The following is a 15,905-nucleotide window of genomic DNA, read 5'->3' on the forward strand; positions in this document are numbered from 1 at the left end:
TCAAATAAGGGGAAAAAAAAAAAAATTCACATTGTTATATTCCATTCACCACTCATCTTCCTCTCTCTTTCCTAAAGATCCAAAGAAAACCCATTTGAGCTCTCTTTTTACTTGATCTCCCAGATCTTACATTTTTTTCAAAAGACCCAGAATTCAGGAACTTGGACAACTTTGATTTAAAGAAGGGTAAAGAAGCTTTTGCTTTGCGTGATTGGTGATAAGAAGCAGGGTCTTGTTGTTGGGATAATGCGGATAATTTTCTCGTTATAGTCTGCTTGTGTTTGGCTACCGAGATAATTCCTTTCTTGTTGTTTCTGTTTCTGGGTCTTTTTGTTTATTGAGGGAGAACTAGAAAAAGAAGCGAAAAAAACACAAAAAAAAAAGAGATCTTTTTGGTGTTGTTATTTGGGTAGGAGAAAAGATGCAGCAGGATCAGTTGAAGAAGGTTTGTTTCTTTTTTTTTTTGAAAGTATGAGTTTGGATAGTATTTTTTATTTTAAAGCTTTAGAATTTTAAGAAATTTAAGATCTGGGTTTGGTGCATGAAAGTGGAAAAGTTTAACTTTTTTGATTGTCTTGAACATGGTTTAACATGAAAATTTTAAGGTTCTTATTCATGATTTCTTGTTGGAAGAAGGATCTGGGCTTAGGCTTTATGGATTTCTAAGTTAATAAACTTTTTGAGATTTTATTTAAAGTTAAAGTTTGTTGAAGTTAAATAGATTTCATCAATTCCCTTTCTGGTAGCTTTATTAGCTGTTTTCTAGGTGAACTGTTATGAGAGGAGATATATTGGGATTTTGAAATTTGGGTTGGATCTTCTTTTGTTTGTTAATGTTTGGGTTTAATTGTTTATTGAGATTGAATAGGCATAGTTCCGAACCGAAGAGAGCTTAACGAGATCAGATTGAGTTCACATTTCTGTTGTAATGAAGAAACTAATAGAGAAAAAGAAAGAAAAAAAATCACCTTGACGTGTACTGAAAGTTCACGTTATTAAATCAACTGTAAGTTTCAAAATTAAAAACTCGTTTCCTATTTGTAGCCAGTAGAGTAGACAAAATAGAAGTTTCACATTAAAAGTTTTCCGTTGGATGACCATGGTTATCTGATTGATGTGATTTATTGCCCTAATATTACCATATAAGGGAGGAATTAACTTTGAAATAAGTAGCCGCTTTTAGATGTTGAAATTGGTTGCGATACTTGAAGTGATGCTGGTGCTTAATGTTGCAAACAATTCTTGAAGATTATTCAATTTTCACTGTTTTGGCTTCCTGTAAATATGTTTTGCTTTTTATATCATGATAAAGATGGCTACTAATGTTATTTGGATTCCGTTTGATCTGGCTTTCTTTACTAAAGGTGGTATTGATTTGCATTTATGCTGGATTGCAATTCCAAGAAATGAATCTATTTTATTAGATTCTATGTTCAGTTTTTGACTAATAGAAACTTAAAGCTAAGAGCAACATCTGGAACCTAATTCTGTTCCCCAAAGCAATGACTTTTGGATCTATTTTTTTATCTTTTAGTTCTGCATCTTTAAGGGCTATTAAAGCTGTAGGAATGCTCTTGGTTTTGGCTTTATTCGAGCAACTTCTAGGTTGAATAGTTTTTACTTATTGTGTGCAGGTAGTCGAAAACAAAGATTTGCATACATCTGTAACGTCTTGAACCTGTTTTTAACTTCTAGTCTGCTTAAACCTGTAGTTTGAGTGGGAGCATATACTTGCTACTGGTTATCCAATTATGTTATACTAGTAGCTTTGGCGCTAGTTTTTGTCTATACCATTGCTCTGTTTTTGATCCTGCTGCTAGTGTTTCCTCTTCTTTAAATCCATAGATATTTTATTTATGGCACCTTCTGTGGGATCCAGCTATGCATGATTTTGTTCTTTTTCCAGCTGCTGCTGCTGCTACCTTTTCTTTTCTTTAAACCATAGATAATTTACTAATCACTTGATCATGCATAATTCTGATTATTTTTCTTTTTCATTCTTCAGGATCTAAAAGAGATGGACTTTTTCACTGAATATGGGGATGCAAACCGGTACAAAATTCTTGAAGTTATTGGGAAGGGAAGCTATGGAGTTGTTTGTGCAGCAATTGACACACATACTGGGGAGAAAGTGGCAATCAAGAAAATAAATGATGTATTTGAGCACATATCTGATGCAATAAGGATTTTACGTGAAGTCAAGCTGCTCAGACTTCTTAGACATCCTGATATAGTTGAAATTAAGCGTATAATGTTGCCACCATCAAAAAGGGAGTTCAAAGACATATTTGTTGTTTTTGAGCTCATGGAGTCTGATCTTCACCAAGTCATCAAAGCTAATGATGACTTAACGCGTGAACACCACCAGTTTTTCCTTTACCAAATGCTTCGTGCAATGAAATATATGCATACAGGTACAAAGCTGTTTGTTTTCATTTCTCTAAGTGTTTATAATGTCATGATACATTTTTACTCGCTTCTGACTTGTCATCTACATAATTGGCAACATTTTTACTGTTTTTAATGAAAGGTGGAAGTTCCTTTCTCTCTCTCTCTCTCTCTCTCTAATCGAAGTAAATTCTATTTGCCTTAGCTTTTGTTACCTATCCTTGATATCTTTTAATGCTTTAATTGAGAGGAAATTGGTTGAGATAGGGTGCTTGAAGTAATTGCAAATTTATTCTGATTGCGAAGTTCTTGGTTGCAGCTAATGTGTACCATCGTGACCTTAAACCGAAGAATATATTGGCAAATGCAAATTGCAAACTTAAAGTTTGTGACTTTGGGTTAGCAAGAGTTGCATTCAGTGACACCCCAACCACAGTCTTTTGGACGGTATGTAGGTTTTTAGCATGCCTTCTCTTTTTTTTTCCCCTTTTCCCTTAAAGATGAGTGGATATGCATGTTTATATGTTATTTCCTGTTGTTCTTGGCAGGACTATGTTGCTACGCGATGGTACAGAGCTCCAGAGCTGTGTGGATCTTTCTTTTCTAAGGTATGGCTTTTCTGTCATGTGTGGCCTTTAGTCGTTTTCTGCCAAAGGAACTGGCAACATGGTGAAGCATGATATATAGTGTCATGGACCAAAAGCTTGGCACAGATTTGTTGTTTGGCTGTCTGCTACTTGCAGTCAAGTTCAAACCATGAAGCATCTTCTAGTTCACTTATAAGCTTAGTGTGTCAATTTCCTTTTTAAAAATTTTTTTGTATACCTTTTATTTTTATATATCATTTGGTTTTAATGTTATATTAAATTTAATTTTGGATATGCTGAATACCGGAGGACACTTATCAAGTTACCATGTATTGTTTGAGCTATGTCATACTTAGCAAATCAACACATTTTTTATTATGTAAAGAATACTTGAGTGATTTTTAGTAAGCAGTAATGCCTAGATTAAAATAATTGTTGTTCAGGGAGGACTATGAACTCTCCTGGAAGTTGAAATATCTGTCATTCAGGTAACTGTGTCAGGTTATGTCTGTTTCTCTAGAGTGCTTTACTTGGGGTGTGAACTTTTAAATTTACTTATTACGTCTGATTTTTGTTGGCAACTGTCTGCAGTATACACCAGCTATTGATATTTGGAGCATTGGATGCATCTTCGCTGAGGTATTGACAGGGAAGCCCCTCTTTCCTGGCAAAAGTGTTGCTCATCAATTAGAATTGATCACTGATCTTTTGGGGACACCTGCACCAGAAACCATTTCTGGAGTATGGCATCTTGCTCTCTCTCTCTCTCTCTTCCCCTTTGCTTGTGTGTGTGTGTGTTTGTTTGTTTCCTTGAGGCCTACTTTGCTGTTCGTTTCTAGAGTGTGAATTGGTGATATTTATTTCACATAATTGCAGGTTCGAAATGAGAAAGCAAGAAAATACTTGACAGAAATGCGGAGAAAACATTCTGTGCCATTTTCACAAAAATTTCCAAATGCAGACCGGTCAGCACTACGGCTATTGCAGAGGCTGTTAGCATTTGATCCAAAGGACCGGCCAACTGCTGAAGAGGTGTGTTGTTTTTTTTTTTTTTTCATGCCGTAAATATGGTATTCTCTAGATGCAATCCAGTCAATTATGAATGAAGCTGTCTTATACGTGTCTATATTCTGTCATAAGAGTTTCTGTGTTCTTTTTGGTTCATCATACTGAAACTTTTCTGTATTAATGTAATAGGCATTAGCTGATCCTTACTTCAAAGGCTTGGCTAAAATTGAGAGGGAACCTTCTTGTCAGCCAATTTCAAAATTAGAGTTTGAGTTTGAGAGGCGAAGGGTAACAAAGGAGGACATTAAGGAATTAATATACAGGGAGATACTAGAATATCATCCGCAGCTGCTAAAAGACTATATAAATGGAAATGAAGGAACCAGTTTTCTCTATCCAAGGTTTTAATACTGCACAATTGCCCAATATATTTTTCATTAATATTCATGTTTCTTGTATTTTTTCACTCTTAACCCGCTTGGTTACATTGTGGTTTTATTGCAGTGCTATCGGTCAATTCAGAAAGCAGTTCGCATATCTTGAGGAAAATGGAGGTCGAAGTGCGCCAGTTTTCCCTTTGGAGAGGAAGCATATGTCCCTCCCAAGGTATTACACATTTTAGACAATTCAGTTTCTAATATAACGTAATATTTTTAATTAAGAAATGTTAGTTATGCAATTGCTCTCAGCTGCTTCGAGATGGGGCAAGGAAAAATGCGGACTCATGTATTATAGATCCATACTTACATCACATAAACCCAAATAAATGTATTCCTTCATTTTCTATGAATTTCTCCTAGTTGAATGACATACCGACTCAAAGAAATCAGCGCCTTTTCTTCCCTGCTGGATACAATTTTCCCACTTGAGTTCTGTTTAATTGCAGGTCTACAGTTCATTCAAATACCATCCCTCAAAATACGCAGTCAACATGTGACAATCCACAAGTTACAGAAGAGGCTTCCAAAAAAGCAATAGATGCAATTTCTGGTAATTCAAAGATAGCACGGCCTCCGCCTAGGGTGCCAACAGGTATGAACAATGTCTGTTCTTTTACCTCAGCTTTCTTTTGGCCAAGCAGCGTTTGTCATACTAATATCTTTTTTGCACGTGGTTTCTCTGGCCTCCCTGTCTATATCTGCCATATGTGCGTTTGGTGGCCATTAAAAATTGGAACTGGATCTCTTAAGTTTCACATTGCTGAAGACTCTTATTCCTCAGGCATTCTCTGGTTTTTAATGTTAAAAATACTTTTGCTCATTTTGCTTAGGTCTGCATTGAGTAGGCTTGTTATCGATTATAGCAATGCATGTCCCTTTGTTGCTTCAACATTAGCTGATCCAGGATTCTGTTCTCCTTTTCCTTTGTACAGCAAAACCTGGGAGAGTTATTGGATCTGTCATACCATATGAGAATGGAAAAAATGTTAAAGACGGGTACAACGCAAAGATCTTTTACAGAAATGCAGTCCTTCCTCCACAGAATGTCTCCCCCCAGTGTTTCCTGAGGACTGGCACCCCAAATCAAGAGAAATCTGGAATACAGGCGGGTAGGGATCCACAAGCCAAACTGCAGTCTAGCATGGCTGCAAAACCATCTCCTGGGATGGTTGTTGACATTAACAGCAACCCCTATTACCAACCGCAAGCCAAGGCTGAGCAGTTAAATGATAGATTACCCATTGATACGAAACTTCTGCAGGCACAATCCCAGTTTGGTGCAGTTGGTGCTGCAGCTGTGGTTGTAGCTGCCCACAGGAATCTGGGGACCGTTCAGTACGGCCTGTCTTAACTAGGATTGGTTCCATGGTGTGTGGTTGACTGCTAGAACGGTCTACATCAAAGTGAGGTTAGAGTAGCTCTGGGGGTTTCTTGTCAAGGGTGGATGGGGTGTCAGGTGTCCTCTTCCGATATCTAATTTATGCCCTGTAATTATGTGCTGCTGCATCATTGAATTTTATAAGTGAATAAATTGTCTTAAATTTTCAGGAGACCAGGCCTTAATGGAAATGTAGGTAGATTGACACACAGGATTTAAATGGGTATATTTAGGATAAATTACCTTAATTTTGTCAAATATTTGAGTCATTAAACAAGCATCAAGGAAAAACACTTGGGGCTCTGCTTGTATCCAACAACCTCAGATTTCAAAACGAGTAATGAATATTCTCATCCAGTTTGTCCTATCGGACTTTGTTCTGGTTCATGGACAATGTTTTCTTTGGGTGCATTGGAGGGCTAAGCACTGGGAAGAGAGCAAACAAGTTAACATAACCATTCTCCAAAGATGCTAATACCATTTATTGTTTTGTCGAGAGATTTGTTTTGCAAGAAATTATTGCATAAAATCATTTTTACTGTCAGCCATACAAGTCTAAGATTTTATCCTTTCTTGACCATTTCCAATAAGCTGATAGAGTCGGGATTCAATGATGATGCACTTGATCCTTGGGTTGGGGCTTTTGATAATTTAATTAAGAAATTAATTGTAGAGAAATTTCACTGATTAGTATGATGAAATATGATTGAATATGTTATTTCTAACTGCCACTTGCTGCATGAATTTCAGAGCTCTATTCCTTTTTTTTTTATTGATTTGTGGATCCCACCCAAGTGGGGCCATGGCCTCCCCTGGCTTTCGAAAAATCTTATGGCCAATGGCCTATCCTGGCTTTTCGGACATAAACAAACCTCGCATGAGCTTCATAAAAAACAAAAATGCTTGTCTGATTATACATAACATTATTCCAGGGATTCTAGGTTTTGGATAAAATAAAAGAGCAATAGGTGTCACATTTATAATATGAAGATGCAATTAAATAAAATAAATTAATCGTACAAGAATAATATCATAAGCTTCTTTTGTTTGAGGTCAGATTTTGGTGATAAATATTCTTATTTATGTTGAATAATGCTTTTATTACATGTCTAATTTCTTTGACTTTAAAATTCTTAAAACATTCAAGTAAAATTGGTGACAGAGCAATATAGATAAATATATATATGAACTTTGTTTTTCCATTTATTATGTCATCTTCGAAAGAATTTTTAAACTTCACAAATAGTGTTCCACTATTATCATAAGTTGTTTTAACAATTAATTACATAATTAATTCAACTTGGATATGGAATGCCTCCGATTGTCATTTTGAGTGGGTTTAATTAAATTGCATCTGATGCATGGCGTATGATAGATGCGTTACTATAGTATTAGAATATGTATGTAGGGCTAAATGAACATGCCTATATTAGAGAACATATTATATCTATGTGATGTGGTGAGTGTGTGCGCCTTGGAGCAAGCTACTTAGTGGTCTATGCTTGATTGTGCCTAGACTAGGAAATCTAGTGAATCTTATGGGCATCTAGGAGTAGATTACTCTAGATGAATAACCCCTAGGAGGATATTGAGTAGTTGATGCCTTAGAAAGTTAAAGGCATCTAGATGAGATTGAGTTAGAAATGTTTAGACCTCAAAAGAAAGATCTTGGATATGAGACGTGGTATTGATGACACCTTAAGGCATGATGCCCTTATTATGGAATTGTGATTCATCCGATAATTCTAAACGTGGATTTAAGGTTAAGATTAAGTGAAGTCTCAAGCCTTGTGATTATGCATATGCTTGTAGGGATGGTGGTAAGTAAGAGCCGTGGTTTAGTCTCATTTAATCCCACTTGTAATGCTTTGATGCCATTCGTTGAGATTATTTTGAATAATGTTTATATTTCCATTAACTGTTTTTACACTAAAAATACCATCTTTCAAAAAACTACTATAAACACTATTATATAGATATATAAATAATATAAATAATTAATATTTACATATATACTTTTTTATCTTGTTTATTTTTATTTTATTTTATTTAAATCCGATTAAATATCCAATGAACTTTGGAATTTCAGGCATTGTCTTGGTTTTTTAAATCCTTTTAGACCATGGTGATGCTAGACTTTGTTTGGGTCTAATTTAAAGGACCATTGGGCAGGTTAAATGTCCGAGCCTTTTAATAGGCCTAATGTGGTTAAGTTGAAAAAAATGGATCAAACTAAAATAAACAAAATTAAAACAAATAAGTTAAAATTAAAACAAACTAAACTAAAGAATGCACCAAACGGTGCGTTTTAAGTTGAGAAAATCTAGTGGCGTTTTCCCTTGAAGCTAGATTGAGCCTGCGAGATATCTTGAAGTGGACCAAGCTTTGGATAACTTAGCTTACTTGAGCTTGCTCTGATCTGCTATGTAATAGACCCCTCTTTGAATATTGGTTTGACTTGCGATTGGGCTTGCCTTTCGTTAGTTTATGTCTTCTATTGGATTTTTGTTTAGTAATCTTGCAATAATATTTTTATTTTCTAAAAAATATATGAACAATATATGGTAGTTAATCACATGAAATAAAGTGGTTAAAAAAAATGGATATGCGAAAAAAAGTAAATAAATAGAAATAGTTTAGCATAAGATATATATAAATCATGTTAATGCCTAAAAAATATTGAATATTTGTATTTTTATAAAAATAACACGATAGAATATTTAGGTTTTATTCATCATTATTGGAAACACATTGGATAATATAAACAATAGTAATAAGTAAAAAATAGAATAATGTTCTAATAATAGAAAATAATATTTTAACTTTGCCAAAAATGAATAGTAAAAATAATAGCTAGATTACTATGCGCCATCATCATAACAAATTTTTTTTTTGAAATTGTCATTTCATTCATTTCGATTTTATATCTTGCATGTGAATCAAGGTTTCGATGATCAAATCTTTTTGGAGAAGTTTGTAAGGATAAGCTTTCCTAAGAAATTCTTTAGGTGAGAATTTCGTCTCGAATTTTACTTGAAGGATGAGAGGATCCGGGAAACGTTTTCAACACAAGACTTTTATTCGTATTTAACAAATTATAATATGCATCATGCCCTACAACCCTTATTCTGTACATGATTGCCAATCCCGATGATGTGATTTCTCCAAGAGGCTTATAAGGATAAGTTTCATTAGAGAATTCTCTAGGTGAGATGACATTTTCAAATTTTACCAGAATGATAGGAAGATCCTGGAAATGGCATCGATAAAATGTTGTCAATTGTAATAATTAATTATGAACTTGCACTCCATTGACACGCGTACATACAAATAATGATCTTGATGATGAGATTTTCTCATAAAATTTGAAAAGATAAGTTTCTCAAGGAATTCTTTGGGTGAGAAGGCAATCCCAAATTTTACTATAAATATGGGAGAACTCGAGAAATGCCCTTAATAAGTAATCATCATTAGTATGTAATAATTTGGAATCCGTAACATTCATCATCCTTGCATTTCATATTCATCATGCATATTTTTATTTTCGAATTGAATGAGGATCCCGATGATGAGGTTTTTGTTGAAAAATTTGAAAGATAAGTTTCTTTGATAAATTCTCCTGGTGAGAAGATATCCTTGTATTTTACCAGAAAGATGGAAGGACTCAGAAAATATTCTTCAATAAAAAGATTCGTTTGTAGTCAAATAAATTAAAATAGGATTAAAAAATAAATAAACAATGATTAAGGAAACACAAGAATAACACTAAACATAATGTTAAAATAAGATAACAAATGATTATTTAGTATCGTTCATTGAATGAGTGTCACAGGGGTGTTAATCCTTCCCCTTGTATAATTGTACTCTAGAACCCAATTCTTAAATTCATAGATCGGGTTTGGTTTTTTAGACGAATTCAAAATCAATTTAGGATCTCATCGAATAAGAAAAATTTAATAGGTGGCCAATCACACTTAGATATAAAAAAGATTAATGACAACTCCTGAAAATTTTCATGTCACACGTAGCAACAACTACTCTGGATGATGACTGTGTTCTTCACCTAATTGCATCGGCATGCATGTGAGTTGATTTGATGCCATTCATTGAGACTACTCTGGATGAGGATTTGACTCCGTCAATTGACCACCTTGTGTGATTTTTTTATGTATAGAAATGACCACTCTAAGATTTGATTTGAATCATGGATGATGTGTGTTGTTCAATTTTCTATCCACATAAGTATACGTATTGCAAAGATAATATAGTGATGAGTAGAGTATTGATTCTATAGAGAATTGAATTAATTCTGACTGTTAACTACTAAAATTAACACACCTTAATTTTATCTAAACAATTAAAATTAAAACTACTAAACTAATAACTAAAACTAATCTAAAATATATCAGCAAAATTATTTTATTAACATCCTGTGATTATCAAACCTAAGATTATGATATTCCTTAATTTCTCCCTCTTAACTCAATTCAATGGATTAAGTTGTTAACTTAAAGTTCTAAATTATTTAGAAGTCTCTGTCGAGTTTCTCATAAAAATATCTCTCCCAATTAATTTACCATATGCCTATGTAAATTAAATTGAAGAAAGATTCATTAAGTTCATGCTTTAAACCTGGCTACATATGGCTTATAGGTGTATGTCTACCCTATATGCAAATCAAATCACCTAATCAATTAAGTGTATTCGATCATACGTTATTCAATTCAAAGTCTACTTAAATCTCATTCGTTAAGGTTTAACCTAGATTTTCAATTCAATTTAATTGGTGATCAGGCAATTAGAAGCATTAAGAACAGAATAAAATAAACAACTCAAGTCCATCCAACATAAGTAAAAGAAAGATAAATAAATCAGACAATGTATTGAGTTCAATTATAATATTAGATAAACAATTTAGTTCCTCATCAAGTCACACATTATCATTAAAATAAGTTTAAACATTAAAACAAAACTAAGAAAAATAAAGAATAAAGAAACTCCAAGAGTGAAACTCTTGATTTCTAAATCTTCTTGAATCCTTCAATTTCTTTTTAGCTCCAATGAGACTCTTTTTCAACGATTTTGTGACTTGAATCTCAATTGTCAATCTAGTATCTCATCCTCTCCAAAAGTCCTCTGAAAAGTTGTTTTTATAAGACTTTAAAGTTAGGCCAAGTTGAGTGAAGAAAGATGTCAATTTCAATCAAGATTTTCTCATCAAACTACATGAGTTATGGCTTTGACAAATTAATTAGTAGAAATCATAATTGCTCTAGGACTACTATAGTACTTCAATTTTAACATGATTTTTGACCACTTTGGTGATTGAATTGGGCAAAGTAGTAATCATAAAAGTTATATATTTTTCTTTTTTCTTTCCAATTGTTTAAGAATCATATCATTTGGAGCTTTGTAGATAAAGTTATGATTAAAATACCAAAACATGTGCAATGAAAGTTTACACTTTAAAATCACTTTCCTTCTTCCATTAAAATTCTTCCTTCATTAAGCACCTACAAAAGCACAAGTAAATCAACAATAACCTATCTTAATTACATTAACACCAAATGAAACATAACATTAATTACGATTAGATTGACTTACCTAAATTAACTAACCTAAAATAATTAAATAGAATCTTAATTTTTATATATTACTAAAAAAACTAAGTTAAAATACTATCAAAATTGCATCCAAATAACTCTATATCATAGAGTTATCAATGTGCATAGCCTCAGAGTGGTAGAGATAGACTTGATTTGACATGACACTTCGGCAACTAGAGTGTGTTTATGGAGTGCAACTTTGAATGGCTTCAAGGATAAACCTAGTTGATATGTACTACTTGTGGAGATTTCATAGAAATGACTGATATGCCCTTAATATTGGAGATACTTGTTAGAGCATTTTGTCAGCATTGATAATCCAATATGTGTGTGTATATACATGTATATACATCTATGTTTTATTTATCTATATCCCTCACTAAATATTATATGAATCACCCATTTATTATATCATGTGCAAATAAATAAGCCACAGGATTGCGTGGTAAAGGTTGTCCATTGATTGATCAATTTTGGCATCCGGTAAGTCCCCATCTCATTTGGTCACTCCACTGAGTCTATTACGAGCTTCCGCACTTGGTATAATTGTGATGTATGTAGGCACAACATGCTATTTATATTTATTTAAGATTTGTAAATACAAACCCACCTTAACAGCCAATGTATGACTTGTGAATGTTGTGTTAAATATGGAGTATGAATGATATGCCAAGGTCAAATATTTGTATTTGAGTTTAATTATGTTATGAAAATACTTTGTGTGGAATCCCTTGGCTAATGATATAAGATTTTGCTCTAAGGCCTCATAGGCTTCACCTGCCAGACTCGTGTGTTGGTCACGGATCCTCGGTTTGGGTTGTGACAAAATATAAAGTGTAAAACACAGAAAAATATATATATTCAAGATAATTTCTTCTTATATAATCAAGATTAATAAAAAATGATACATTGATGAAATTTTAAGCAATAACAAACAGAGTAACACTATAATTTATATTAAATAATTACATAATAAATATTTAATTTTTAAAGACTAAAATCATAGAACATAAAATCCACATAACAGAAAAAGAAGAACGTGACAAATAGAAGATAGAATTCACATAACAAAAAAGGAAGAAGAAAAACATGGTTGATGGTTTGTAAAAATTTAGAGAAGAAAATCTATAAAAACTTAGAATATATGAGCAAATAAATAATAATAATAATAATAATAGAAGGAAGGATATAAAAGAAAACTTTACTTCCTTGTATTTTCTTGAAGAATGGAGTGTGTTTTCATAGTGATAAAGGACAAAAGATAAGAGAAAGAGAGAAAAATGTATGGAGAAACTTAAATTAGGATAAAGTTTAGTAAGGCTTGTATGATGATTTGTATTATTTTTTATTTGTATTAATTATTAAATAAAAATTATTTTTAAGGGTTATTAAAAGAAAAAATATATAATATATAAAAATTTTCAAAAAGTTTTAGGGTAATTTAGTACTTTAATTACTTTTTTATATTTTAAAATTTTGATTATGATAAGATTGACAAATTTATTGATATTGCATACATATTGCAGTGATAATAAATATATATTTGTTAATTATTGTAATTAATTAAATTTCTTCTTCAACTCACTCATTTACATATTAATTTATAATTTTAATTAAAATAAAATCAAAATATAACATATGGTAATTTGGACTTTTGAGGTTTGATTCAGAGCTTACCTGCGAAGGAAGATGTATTTCTTGAAAACCCTTTTTGTGTGTGTGTGTGTGTGTTTGGTTCAGAAAAAAATTAGGTTGTTTGTATAATTAGTGGATGTTCATAGCTTCATAAAAGAAACGCTATTTTTAGTAAGATTGAATTTAGGGAAAAGAATAGTTAAAGGTTGAGAGGGAACGATATAATTATTAAAATTGAATTAAGATTTTTGATGCGTTTATTTTGAACGAATATATATATATATATATTTACGAATTTATTTGATGAAAGTATGACAATTATGGTTGAATAGGATATTTTACCTACTAAAATTATTGAATATTGTAAGTGGGACATAGAAAGAAAGAAAATGAAATACAAGAGGTGATGCATCATTTGGTAGCTTTTGTATATTTCATAATTGTAGTGTTGTTAACACATGTATCGGTTTGGCAAAATCTCAATTGTTTGGGTGGACGACAGCACTGTGTCATGGGGTCATTACTTTCTCTCCCATAAACCGGCTTATAGGGGTGTGCAGCACACCCGCTTATAAGGAGCCCAAGACCTCCCGTTCCTGTCTGATGTGGGATAGAGGCACTTTCCTTGTGACACTCTCACCCACCCGAATCGGCAACGCCCCTGTTGTCGTCGGCCACCCTGCCTACCCCGTTGGGCCCCACTAGGCCAGCCCCACCGGGCCGGGCACTTGGCGTGAGTCAGAACGAGGATCGGTCTGCTCTGATACCACTTTGTCACAGGGTCATTACTCTCTCCCCCCATAAACCGGCTTATAGGGGTGTGCAGCACACCCGCTTATAAGGAGCCCAGGACCTCCCGTTCCTGTCTGATGTGGGATAGATGCACTTTCCTTGTGACAACTGGCCTAAGATGCATAATTTAGTCGAGAATTATTTACAAAATAATGAAAGAGGAGCAATGAGTTTTCACTGTCTTTAGATATGTTTTCCACTCCAACTCAAAAATCATATAAATTTGTGCCAAATTTGACCCGTAGAGAAGGGCAGCAAACAATCAAACTTATATATGCGCCTTCATTGGACCATATTTGGCATTCATTTCTCCTAGCTTTCTTCCCATCAAACATTCATTCAATCTGCTTGCTCTTATGGATGAGAAAACTGCATCCAAAAACATTTCCTCCGACGGAGACAAGCGAATGGAAGAATTGATTCAAACACTTCCACAAGAGAAAGACTGGGTTGGCTCCGCTATCTACCAATACCAAGGCTTTTGGTGCCCATTCTATGTACCCAAGTCAATCATTGCATTTCAAAACCCCTTCAAAGCGCATGAAACTGATATCTTCTTAATCACTATGCCCAAATCAGGCACCACGTGGTTGAAGGCTCTCATCTTCTCCATTGTGAACCGCAACCAATTTCCACCCACGCAAAGCCCTTTACTTGCCACAAGCCCCAATGAACTTGTACCTTTTATTGATTTGGACGTCTACTCAAAAAACCAAACTCCTGATCTTGAAAATGAAACTTTTCCTAACCCAAGAATTTTTACGACTCACACACCCTACGGTTCATTGCCTTGAATCCAATTGTCGTATTGTTTATCTTAATTTGCAGGAACCCTCTCGATCAATTCATCTCGGAGTGGCACTTTATTGTGAACCATTTTCCTAGAAATGAACGTGTCAAACCTGTTTCAATAGAGGAAGGTGTTGACAAGTTCTTGAAAGGAATCTTTTGTCTATTTTGCGAACATGTTTTAGGGTATTGCCGGATGAGCTTGGAGGCTCCTGAAAGAGTCTTATTTTTTAAATATGAAGATTTGAAGGAGGACATTTCTTCCAACTTGAAGACGCTGGCTGATTTCTTGCGCTACCCTTTCTCGGAGGAGGAAATCAGACAAGGAGGTGTAGAAGGAATATCAAAACTTTGTAGCTTCGAAACCCAGAAGAATCTGGAAGTGAGCAAGAGTGGGCAAAGCGATGTTAGGTTTAAGAATTCAGCATTTTTCAGGAATGGTAAAGTGGAAGATTGGATAAATTTCGAAAATTCATTAATTGCTGATCGCATGGAGCAACTTTTTGAAGAAAAACTTAGTAATTCCGGCCTCGGAGTTTGATTTGTTAGACAAAAAAGCATAGACTTCGAAATCCAGTAAGTACTTAGGAATCTTACAGTACTCTTTAATTTGTTGTTGTTCTTTTGCATTTAAACATGTTTGTACCAAAATTCGTGCTATTCCTTTCCTTCTCCTTCCTTCGTAGGAAGGGTAATAATTGTTAAATCAACCCTTATGTGCTATGAGTTAGAACTGAGACTGTCCTTAAGGACTTAGTACTTGTAGTTAAATTTAACATGAAATCTTGTTCATCGTCTCTGCAAACTTCCTTCTACAGCTTAGTGGCAGACATCATTGCATGCTTAAGCTTACTTGTTTTCCTTGTCTAAGTTGACCAATGTATCGAGTTGGATGCTGGTTGTATATATTTTGCTTGAGGAACAGACTGTTCCCTTCCTCATTCCAGTGGCTGGTTTTTCCCACTGGACACCGCTTATCTGGTACTCTCAGGCGAACTTCTGAACGTTGGTTCCAGTTCAAAGATTTGAACCGTGAAGCTTTTGCTTTTGTAGTTATTAATAACATTCATTTTGTTTGAGCAAAAAAACAAAAAGGAAAAAATACTCAACTCGAATAACTTCTGATATTACATGACATTTTTTTTTTGAAAGTAAAGAAGTAATACGAATTCAACTGAAAGTAATGGGTCAATAATAAGTGTGAGCAAAATTCGGTCAAAATCGAATTAATCAATAAATTCGATTAATTTGATTGATTTGGTTAAATTGGTTCAAAAGTTCG

The 15,905-nt window shown here is 33.8% G+C and overlaps 1 protein-coding gene and 1 pseudogene across 1 annotated transcript; both read left to right on the forward strand.

Moving 5' to 3' along the window:
• Positions 1–5,973, forward strand: MPK19 (MAP kinase 19). Its single transcript, XM_021432005.2, has 10 exons — positions 1–445; positions 2,006–2,414; positions 2,708–2,835; positions 2,937–2,996; positions 3,567–3,716; positions 3,852–4,007; positions 4,173–4,384; positions 4,488–4,589; positions 4,870–5,015; positions 5,356–5,973. Exons 1-10 carry the CDS (start codon positions 422–424, stop codon positions 5,772–5,774), a joined length of 1,806 nt encoding a protein of 601 aa, XP_021287680.1. The 5' UTR covers positions 1–421; the 3' UTR covers positions 5,775–5,973.
• An 8,217-nt stretch (positions 5,974–14,190) lies between these two features.
• LOC110419934 (cytosolic sulfotransferase 15 pseudogene) lies at positions 14,191–15,186 on the forward strand (annotated as a pseudogene).
• The last annotated feature ends 719 nt before the right edge of the window (positions 15,187–15,905 follow it).

This window comes from Theobroma umbraticum, unplaced genomic scaffold (genome assembly GCF_002168275.2).
Source record: "Theobroma umbraticum cultivar Fairchild unplaced genomic scaffold, ASM216827v3 scaffold_67.0, whole genome shotgun sequence".
NCBI classification, from domain to species: domain Eukaryota; kingdom Viridiplantae; phylum Streptophyta; class Magnoliopsida; order Malvales; family Malvaceae; genus Theobroma; species Theobroma umbraticum.

Coding starts and splice junctions, on each gene's coding strand:
- MPK19 (XM_021432005.2), top strand. CDS start 422: ATGCAGCAGGATCAGTTGAAGAAG. Junction 2,415..2,707: donor AATGAAATATATGCATACAG/GTACAAAGCTGT, acceptor TCTTGGTTGCAG/CTAATGTGTACCATCGTGAC. Junction 2,997..3,566: donor GTGGATCTTTCTTTTCTAAG/GTATGGCTTTTC, acceptor AACTGTCTGCAG/TATACACCAGCTATTGATAT.